This window comes from Hipposideros armiger, unplaced genomic scaffold (assembly GCF_001890085.2).
Source record: "Hipposideros armiger isolate ML-2016 unplaced genomic scaffold, ASM189008v1 scaffold_897, whole genome shotgun sequence".
In the NCBI taxonomy this organism is placed as follows: domain Eukaryota; kingdom Metazoa; phylum Chordata; class Mammalia; order Chiroptera; family Hipposideridae; genus Hipposideros; species Hipposideros armiger.
The window spans coordinates 252,728-262,143 of NW_017732247.1; the positions used below are offsets into that span (position 1 = coordinate 252,728).

Consider the following 9,416-nt stretch of genomic DNA (forward strand, 5'->3'; position numbering starts at 1 on the left):
GGGGCGTGGGGCGGGGTCCCATGGAGCGTCCTGTTTGCAGATCCAGCCTGACCTGCGGGAGCTGATGGAGACTATGCATCGCATGAGCCACCTGCCTCCCGACTTTGAGGGCCGCCAGACTGTCAGCCAGTGGTGAGTGACTGCCCTCTCCTGGTAGCCCTGGGAGTCCCTCGGAACACACCTCCAGCGCTGTGTTCCCTTGCCGGCACCAGGTTGCAGACCCTGAGCGGCATGTCCGCCTCCGACGAGCTAGACGACTCCCAAGTCCGCCAGATGCTCTTCGACCTGGAGTCGGCCTACAACGCCTTCAACCGCTTCCTGCACGCCTGAGTCCCACAGCCTCCCTGCCCCAGGGGTGCAGAGCAGGGGCGCTCAGGCCGGCCCAGTGCAGGGCTGCAGCTTCCCAGGATGGTTCCTGCTTTCTTGGACCCACTGGACTTTCCACAGCAGCCCAGTCTGTGTTTCTGTCCATCGTGGTGTCTCCACCTGGAGCCCCTCCACACAATAAAGATGCTTTCTGACTTTCCTGTTGCTGTGGCCAACCTCCACGCAGGCCTACCCACGTTTGTCTGCCTCTGGGCCTTGGGTGGCATTTAGCAGCCCTGGCACGCACGGGCTCTGAGCACACAGTGGGCTTGTCAGCAGAGGGCTTGAGTGTCATTTCAGGGCCAGCAGCCTCCCTGGTGGGCTGCCTGGGCAAGTAGTGGGGGTGGGCGAGCCCCCACCCAGGCTAGGTGTGGCTTGAACCTAACCAGAGGAACTGCCTGCCACACCCAGGTCCCCACCCCTCATCTGAGCTCTAGACCGCTTGGGGGCCCAGCTGGCTGGATGCTGCCCCAGGCTTGGATGTGTGCCTGCAGAGGACAGCGCAGACCAGCACAGGGCTTGACCTTCGCATCAGGGCCCTGTCTTGTACGGTGCGGAGCCCCAGTAGATAACTCGTGGTCGGGGCAGTTCGCCCTCCTGCCCGCCTGCTTGCTGCTGAGTATGTCCTGTGCCAGGAAGCAAGGCCCCGCCAGGACACACCACAGGAGTCCCTGGGCCAGCTTTGCCCAAGGCCTCATCACCTTTTGGCAACGGTGACATTGGGACAAGGGGCAAGCCACTTTAGTTGTAGCATTCTCTCTGATACCTGTGGTGTCCAGAGGCAGTGGAGGGAGGCACATAGGGTTTCTGAGTGTGATGGATGGGGAGGTACCACTTCACGTGGGGTGGTTTAGAACAGCCTCTCGCCATTGAGCAGGAGGACAGGGAGCAGTAAGCCAGACCCCTCAGCTGGACGTAGGTGGGGAGGTGAGGGCCAGAGGTCAGGCAGGTGACTAGCAGGTGAGGTCGAGGCTTGGGACGGTCCCCAGGAGCCCTGGGTGCTAGCTGGGGGCTTGGAGCTGACGCATGCCCCATCTATTGGGCTGTCGGAAAAGTCATGACGTATTTTTTCTGTTTTTCGTTGCAAAAATGCGTCATGACTTTTCCGAGAACCCAATAGCTTGTGTTTCACAAGGGAAAGGCAGCAGAGACAGGGTGACTGGTGGGTCCCAGCCAGGGTCGGGCAGCGGGGTGATGAGGGACCATCAGGTTCTGGGTGTGGGCTGTGCTTCACAACGTGCCCACAGCGTTTGCCGCTGGGTTGGAAGTAGAGAGGGCACTCCGGGATTGCACCCACGGCTGGCGCCTGAGCAACCAGACAGGCTGGAGGGGAGCAGGGCTCCTGTGAGGGGCTGTCCAGAGCCCACTTTGCACAGACTGGCCTTGCCTCTTTGACTGTCTAGTGGAGCGATCATGTGGGTGGCTAGACATCAGAGGCTGCCATCCCAGAGAGAAGTGTTCAGGACAAAGGCTGTGACTCCAGGGCAAAAGCCCACTATCATGGGTGCCAGCAATTCCACCCAAGAGATCCAAGGTTGGCACAGCTGCACTTGGAGATGGGATAGGAAGGCCAGCAAAGGAGCTAAAGAAGGGACATCTGGAGCCATGGAGGAGACCCAGAGAGGCCCCAGGCAGTGGAGGAGCCATGCGGCTCTGGGCAGAGTAAGGTCAGGGAAAGCACCTTTGGGTCTGGCCTGTGGGGCTCTCAGAGACCTTGATAGGAGTGTGGGGGGAGGTGGGGCTTCAGGGGAGCCTGGGAAAGGCTGCCAGTGCCAGAGCACCCAAGTCGCACTATCAGGGGCAGTGGAAGGGGCAGAGGACCAGAGACCGTCAGCTCTATTTTTATTTTGATAAAATCTGTAAAACATAAAATTTGCCTTTTTAAGTTCTATGGCATTCAGCACATTCACATCATTTTGCCACGATTGCCACCATCTGTCTCCCAAAGCCCCTTCATCTCCCCAAACTGGGAGTCTCCCCATTAAACTCCCCTGTTCCCCCTCCCCGAGCTGCTGCACACACCGTTCTACTTTCTGCCCCTAGGTTTTGGACTAAGTGCCTCATGTAAGTGGAATCACACAAAATTTGTTCTTTTGTGACTGACGTGTCACTCAGCATAATGTCCTCAAGTTTCATACAAGCCTGACCTGAGACCTGGGCGGGGTGTTGGCTGGCTCCCTGGGGCCTGCCCCTCTCCCAGGTGCCAGCTAGGCAGAGAGAAGGCTGAGGGGTCAAAGGCCGGAGGGAGCGGAAGGCTTATTTTACTTGGCACAAGGTGCTCGAGGCTCATGCATGTTGTAGTGTGTGCCAGGATCTCCTCTTAAAGGCTGAGTAATATTCCCGTGTGGATGTATTAACGTGTTTATCCCTCATCTGTGGACGGACCCTGGATTGCTTCCACGTTTCAGCTGCTATGAACACTGGTGTGTGTTTCAAGACAGGAGTGATTGCGACATGCTTCCTAGATGATGGGATGAGGCAAGATGGGGCTCAACACCCAAAGGGCAACCCAGCACCAGCAGGGGGCGGGCAGACATGCAGGGAGGAGGCCATTGGAGGAAAGTGGACCAGCACAGAGGTCCACTGGGGCCAGAGGGCACTGCCTGCGTGTGCCAGGGCTCAGGTAGGCCTGGAAGGTCGGGCTGAGACCTTTGCCTGGAACTGATAGGACTTTGGGCCGTGGGTGGGTGGCCTGTGGCTGCAGCCTGGTCCCCGGTCAGCCCCTAGCCGGTCCTGGGGCGGTGGGAGAGGAAAAAGGCCAGTTTGGGCTCAGCCTTCAGCCATGTGAAAGGGTGCCGAAATCTCTCCAGCTTCCCTCCCCACTGAACCAGGGGCCCAGGAATCGTCTGAAGCACGCCCACCCCCACCCCCCACCCCGCAGGCTCTTTCTGGCCCCGCCCCGCCCCTCCATGGAGGTCACACTGTGGTGCATCTGGTGTTTGTGTGAATGAGGTGGGAAAGAGAAAGAAACACTTTACTCCAGGCCCAGGACACTGATCGAAGCCTGATGCCCAGCCCTAGGTGCCACAGCACTCTGGGGACAGAGTTCTTGGACCTAGGCTCTCTGCTCCCCTGGAGCTCCTCCCCATCCCAGCCACACACCACGGGGGTTGGTTCAACAGGGGGCTGCCCAGAGGCTCCCTCCTGAAGGCAAAGCTGCCCCTTCCCCCAGATGCCAGCTAGGCAGAGATAAGGCTGAGGGGTTAAAGGGCAGAGAGCGGTAGGTAGGGAGGGGCAGGGCAGGGCTGGGAGCCACACCCAAGAGCCCTTCCCCAGGTGGCAGATAGAAGAGTACCTGGCTTCCCCGAAGGCCTGGGGCCATCTCCTGGGGAATTTTCCCTGGCGGCATTGGGGAGAGGTGGGTGACTCAGCCAACACCTTATCTTTTCCCTCCCACCCCCACCATGGAGACCACAGCCCAGGACCCAGGGAGGTCCCCCTGGAGGGGGCGTGGGACTCTCAGGTGGAATGTCTGGGAATGGGGGCGTGCAAGCAGCTCTGCCCTGGCCCCCCTTGCTTGGGGACCGCCCCTGGAGAGAGGGCTGCCGGAGGCTGTGCCCTGCAATCTGGGGGCAGCAAACAGGCCAGGGGATGCCCAGGCCGCCCAGTCCAAGGGAAGTGACCAGCCCTCGGCCCCTGCAGGCAACAGCTCCTGGATTTGGGGAGGATCTGCAGCTGGAATGGTTTGACACCGCAGGCAATCAGAGCCCAGCAGGAAATAGCTGGGAGGGGTCCTCACCTCCCCACCTGTCTGGCCCCAGGAAGCTATGTCCCCCTGCAGGCAGTGGCTCCTGGTTTGTGGCTCCTTGTTTTGGGGAGGAACTGCCCCTGGAATGGTTAACCTGCGACTCCTCTGACAGCCAATCACAGAGCCCAGCAGGAAATACCTGGGAGAGAGCCTCGTGCCTAGCCCCAGTCTGGCCCCAGGCAGCCGTCTCTTCCCGCAGCCAGCACTGTGTACATGGCCTCTCCAGAGCACCGAGCTCTCCACGGCCTCAGCATGGCAGTCTTGGCCTGGCGCAAGCCAGGGCTGCTGCTGGTGGTGCTGGCGGTGACCATGACCGTGGCCCAGTCTGCTCTTCTGCTGACTTCGCTGTCATCGGGCCAGGGCACTCTGGACCGCGTGGCTCTGGGCAGCCTGTTAAATACACTGGCGGCCCGTGTGCACTGCGCCCCAGGGCCGTGTGGAAAGGTAAGTGCCCCACCCGACAGGTCCCCCAGCCCTGGCCCAGCCCTGCCCGCTCCACCCTAAGGGCTGGCAGCACAGGGCCTGGGCAAACTCCAGGAGGCGGGCAGAGGCCAAGTGGCCCAGTGGCATGTCCTGCTGGCAGCCGCAAGCCCAGAGCGCCGACAGGCCTGCCCTCCCCCAGGGTGGGGGGACCATGCTGGGGACACACAGCTCCAGGATCCCAGCGCCACCTTCCCTGGCAACCCCCAAGCCATGAAACTGGCAGTGGTTCCAGGAAGAAACCACCCCAGGAAGGGGGGACCCCTGCCTGGGACCCCCTGTGTGTGTGTACTCCTGTTATCCAGGATAGTGAGAGCAGGCAATAGTGGGAGGGTGTGGGGGTAAAAGGTGTGTGTGGACCCCACAGGGCCCTGCCCACCTGTCTCTGCCAACAGTGTCTGTCTGTGGATGACCTCCTGGCCCTGGGCAGGCCTGGGAAGCCAGGACCAGTCCTGGAGCCCAGGGACATCCCCCGCCTCAGTGCTGCTGCTGCCCTCTACCTCAGCGACCCAGAGGGCACGTGTGAGGACGCGCGGACCGGCCGCTGGGCCTCCCGCGCCGACCATCTCCTAGCCCTGCTCGAGGGCCCGAAGGCACTGATCCCAGGTCTGAGCAGGCTGGTGCGGGAGATTCAGGCCCAGACCACTGGCCGGCCCACTGCAGAGGAGGTGAGGGTCTGGGCAGGTCAGCCAGCAGGAGTGGGTGAGGAGGACCTGAGGGGGGCCGAGAGGAAGGGGCCCATTCGGGGGTGGGCCTGTCGAGCACCATGACTTGCTGGGTGCCTGGGGGAGTCTGGGGACACACTCAGGAGGGTAGGCTGGGCTGGGGGGTCCCAATGGATGTTCGCCACCCAGTGCAGGGCAGGGAGTATGGGCAACCCTGGAGGGGCTTTCACCTGGGGGACAGAGGCTGAGAGGCATCTAAGGTGAGAGGGCACTAGGGGTGATGGCCAAACTGGAGGCCAGGAAGGCCACGCTTAGGCTCAGCTCCCCCCCCCCTCCCCCCAGGCCTGTGTGGACCTGCCTCAGCTGCTGGAGGAGGCAGCGGTGGTAGGGCCTCTCGGCAGTCCTGGCCCTGTGCTGGCCGCCCTGCTGGACCATGTTGGGAGTGGGTCCTGCTTCCATGCCCTGCCAGCTCCCCAGTACTTTGTGGACTTCGTGTTTCGGCAGCACCACAGTGACAACCCCAACATCACACTGGCTGGTGAGGCCTGGGCTGAGCCACTGAGTGGGGTGTGCCCCGAGCCCCTGGGCAGGGCAGGGCCAGAGACCACACAGACTTTGTGCTTCGTCCTCTCTGTCAGAGCTGGCAGCCTTGATGCAGCACCTGGGGGTAGGCGGAGTGACCGAGACCCACCATGCCCACAGTGACCACCATCATCTGGGAAAGAGGGCTGACCACCAGGGCTCCGCGCTCCCCACCACCCCCAACAGCAGCTCCAGTGTGTGGGACACCGTGAGCACCCGTGGGCCATGGTCCTGGGGAGAGTTGGGGTCCCATAGGCCTGCTCAGGTCCCTGACCGCCGGTCCTGCCCCCCCAGGTGTGCCTGAGTGCCAGGGACGTGATGGCTGTGTACGGGCTGTCTGAGCAGACGGGGGTGACCCCAGAGGCCTGGGCCCAACTGAGCCCTGCCCTGCTCCAGCAGCAACTGAGTGGGGCCTGCAGCCTCCAGCTCAGTCACCCCGCCCAGGTCCAGCTCAGCCAGTCAGAGAGTGAGTGCCCACCTCCCCAGCCTGCCTGCCTGCCTGTGCCAGGGATGCTGGCGGTGGCAGTGGGGCCGACAGAAAGAGGGAGTGGATGCTGGGCTGGGGGAGAGCTGGGTCTGGGACTGGTGAGAGAAGGGGGCATTGGAGCAGAGGGGTTCCAGGGGAGTGTGGGGGCCTGGAAGGGAGGAGGATGGGCCTTAGCATGAGCAGAGGCCTGGCCCGCACCTGACTGCCTGTAGCCCTGGTGAGTTCCTGTTTACTCCTGGACCCAGTAGATGCCCTGCCCTGGGAAGGCTGAAGGGGAGGCTCTCACCTGGGCCCTCCTTGCCCCATCCACGTAGTGTACCTGTACGGCTCACTGGCCACTCTGCTCATCTGCCTCTGTTCGGCTTGCGGCCTCTTGCTTCTCACCTGCACTGCCTGCAGCACTGCCGCCCATTATATCATCCAGACGTTCCTGGGCATGGCCGTGGGCGCACTCACCGGAGACGCCCTCCTGCACTTGACGCCCAAGGTGGGCCCCAGCCCCCACGACTTCCCGCCCCCAACCCCAGGGGCTCCGCTGCTCCGCCCACCTGGGGCCCTTCCCCCACCCCTAACCCCTCTCTTTCATCTGCTTGGGGGAGACCCTGAGGCACCCAGCCCAGCATCCCCTGCCCCTCCAAGGTTCTGGGGCTGCACCAGCACCTGGAGCAGTGCAAGCCAGGAGTGGACTGCCACGGCCCTCAGCCCGTCTGGCGCCTCGTGGTCGTGCTTGGCGGCCTCTATGCCTTCTTCCTGTTCGAGAAACTTGTCGATCTCTTGCTGCCCCTGGACCCGGAGGTCAGGCTCATGGGGACTGGACAGCGTGGGTGGACGGGGAGGAGGTATGGCGGGCTCTGAGCCGCTGTCCCGCAGGACCCAAAGGACGAGCCTTGCAGCCACGGTGGCCACGGTGGCCACAGCCATGGCGTGTCCCTACAGCTAGCGCCCAGGGAACGCCGGCCGCCCAAGCAGCCCCACGAGGGCTCCCGCGCAGACCTGGTGAGCTACCCCGCTGGGGCGTCCCGCCCCACACAGAGCCCCCTCAACAAGGACCCTTTCCAGAGCCCACACTCCCAGCCCCCACCCCAGGGCTTCTCCTCTGAGGCTGATCTAGGTCCCAGCCCCCCACCCTCCTGCCCCGCCCGGGGGCTCATCCACCGGGACTCCCTGCAGGTGGCGGAGGAGAGCCCTGAGCTGCTGAGCCCAGAGCCCCCAAGGCTGAGCCCCGGTGAGCCCTGGGGAAACCCCGGAAGGGTTGGGGGCTAGGGGTTTGGCAGCAGCCAGGCAGAGGCCGACCCACGCCCGCTGCGTCCACAGAGCTGAGGCTGCTGCCCTACATGATCACGCTAGGCGATATCCTGCACAACTTTGCCGACGGGCTGGCGGTGGGTGCCGCCTTCGCGTCCTCCTGGAAGACTGGGCTGGCCACCTCGCTGGCCGTGTTCTGCCACGAGGTGCCCCACGAGCTGGGTGAGCTGCGTGGGGCGGGCCTACTGGGCGGGACCTGTCGGGGCTGTGGTGAGCGGGGCGGGGCCGTCGGGGCCGTCAGGGGCGGGGCTCTTGGCCTGACCCCGTCCCTCCTGCTCCAGGGGACTTTGCTGCCCTGCTGCACGCCGGGCTGTCGGTGCCCCGGGCGCTGCTGCTGAATTTGGCGTCGGCCCTCACGGCCTTTGCCGGCCTCTACGTAGCACTCGCGCTCGGCGTCGGGGAGGAGAGTGAGACCTGGATCCTGGCGGTGGCCATCGGCCTCTTCCTCTATGTGGCGCTCTGTGACATGGTCAGGGCGGAGGGAGCGGAGAGGGCTGCTCTGGTGGGAGGCTGAGCGAGGGCTGAGCTGGCCGCTGACACAGTGCTCCCCTTCTCAGCTCCCCGCCATGCTCAAGGTGCGGGACCGCCGGCCCTGGCTCCTCTTTCTGGTGCACAACGTGGGCCTGCTGGGCGGCTGGGCCGTCCTGCTGCTGCTGTCGCTGTATGAGGACAGCATCACCCTCTGATGGTGCCTCCTCCCCACTCTGGGACCTGACTCTGGCCCTGTGCTGTCTCAGCCCTTTGAACCTGAACCTACTGCCAAGTACCTGGAGAACTCCAGGCTTTTGAAGAGTCTCCCTGCCTCCCATACCCCAGCAACCCAGCTTCAATAAAGACATTCCTGCCCTGGGAGCCCGGAGCCCAGCCTGCTCTTCCTGCTGGGAGGGAAGGGTCTCCCACCAAAAAAGGAGGATGAGTGAGGCAGTGCCTGGAGCCCTGAGGAGCCAAGGGAGCTGTGCTCTGCTTCCAGGCAGCCATCCCCAAGCCGTGGCCTATCCTGTAGCCCAGGGGTCGGCAAACTTTTGAGACGGAAGAGCAGCCAAGGGTCAGCAAACTGCGGCTCGCAAGCTGCAGGCTCTGAAGTAAAATTGAAAATGAAAATAAAACTATCATAGTTTCACTTGTAAAAATTTTAAAGGATATTATTATTCACACAATGGTGATTATGTAAAAATATATTTATGGCTCTCAAATAATTTTTAAATTGCTGTGAGGGACAGGATTGGCTCTTCTAGGGGTCAGCAAACTTTTGAGACGGAATGTACCCAAAGAGCCGCATGTGGCTGGCAAGCCACAGTTTGCTGACCCCTGCTCCAGCCTCTCACTCTCCCACCCAGGCAATTCCACTAACTGCCTCCCTTCACCTCAGTGAGGAGAAGGATCTACTAGGCGAGCCAACCTCTGCTTTCCCACTGCCAACCCTGCCACCTCACGGTCCCTCTGCCCACCCTCTCCTATCCTCTGTCTTGGATGGAGCTGCACCCTACCCACTGCTGCCCTCCCCAGGACTGTTGCAGGGTCTCTGGCTCTCTCTGTACTGACCACCGCTCTCCCACAGACGAATTCTCGTTCATTTGTTAGGGCACTTGCCATGTGCCAGGCTCCAGTCTAACAGTGCTGTGAGCACTGACCTGTGATGTGGGCACCATGACTATCCATCTGACATGGACGCTGGAAGTTAGTGTTTGCACTGCTGCCTCCTCCAGCACATACTCACGGTCCTGGCAACAGGACTTCTTAGGACTTTTGAAGGGGTTCGATGTGGCTCAGGGGTCACACGCCT

General features: G+C 62.4%; 2 protein-coding genes across 3 annotated transcripts in view; both read left to right on the forward strand.

Moving 5' to 3' along the window:
* Nucleotides 1-527, forward strand: part of VPS28 (VPS28 subunit of ESCRT-I) — a 4,732-nt gene extending 4,205 nt beyond the window's left edge. The window contains exons 8-9 of the mRNA XM_019630128.1: nt 8-132; nt 213-527. Of these exons, the coding sequence (XP_019485673.1) occupies nt 8-132; nt 213-330 (243 nt within the window). The 3' untranslated portion in view covers nt 331-527. The remainder of the gene's footprint in view (nt 1-7; nt 133-212) is intronic.
* Nucleotides 528-3,273: 2,746 nt separating this feature from the next.
* Nucleotides 3,274-8,709, forward strand: SLC39A4 (solute carrier family 39 member 4). 2 transcript variants are annotated; one of them, XM_019630176.1, is made up of 13 exons: nt 3,274-3,724; nt 4,314-4,558; nt 4,990-5,262; nt 5,602-5,797; nt 5,898-6,049; nt 6,136-6,307; nt 6,643-6,815; nt 6,968-7,123; nt 7,199-7,324; nt 7,499-7,553; nt 7,643-7,795; nt 7,915-8,102; nt 8,191-8,709. In XM_019630176.1, the coding sequence occupies exons 2-13, from the start codon at nt 4,328-4,330 to the stop codon at nt 8,317-8,319; spliced, it is 2,004 nt and encodes a 667-aa protein (XP_019485721.1). In that variant the 5' UTR covers nt 3,274-3,724; nt 4,314-4,327; the 3' UTR covers nt 8,320-8,709. The 2 variants fall into 2 exon arrangements, with proteins under 2 accessions (XP_019485721.1, XP_019485720.1); XM_019630175.1 differs by having other exon boundaries at nt 3,274-4,558.
* The last annotated feature ends 707 nt before the right edge of the window (nt 8,710-9,416 follow it).

Bases quoted from the DNA above. Each gene is read 5' to 3' on its own strand.
- SLC39A4 (XM_019630175.1), top strand. From the start codon at position 4,328: ATGGCCTCTCCAGAGCACCGAGCTCTCCACGGCCTCAGCATGGCAGTC. The intron at 5,263-5,601 runs GTGAGGGTCTGG...CCCTCCCCCCAG, and splicing joins GCCGGCCCACTGCAGAGGAG to GCCTGTGTGGACCTGCCTCA. The intron at 5,798-5,897 runs GTGAGGCCTGGG...CCTCTCTGTCAG, and splicing joins CCCCAACATCACACTGGCTG to AGCTGGCAGCCTTGATGCAG.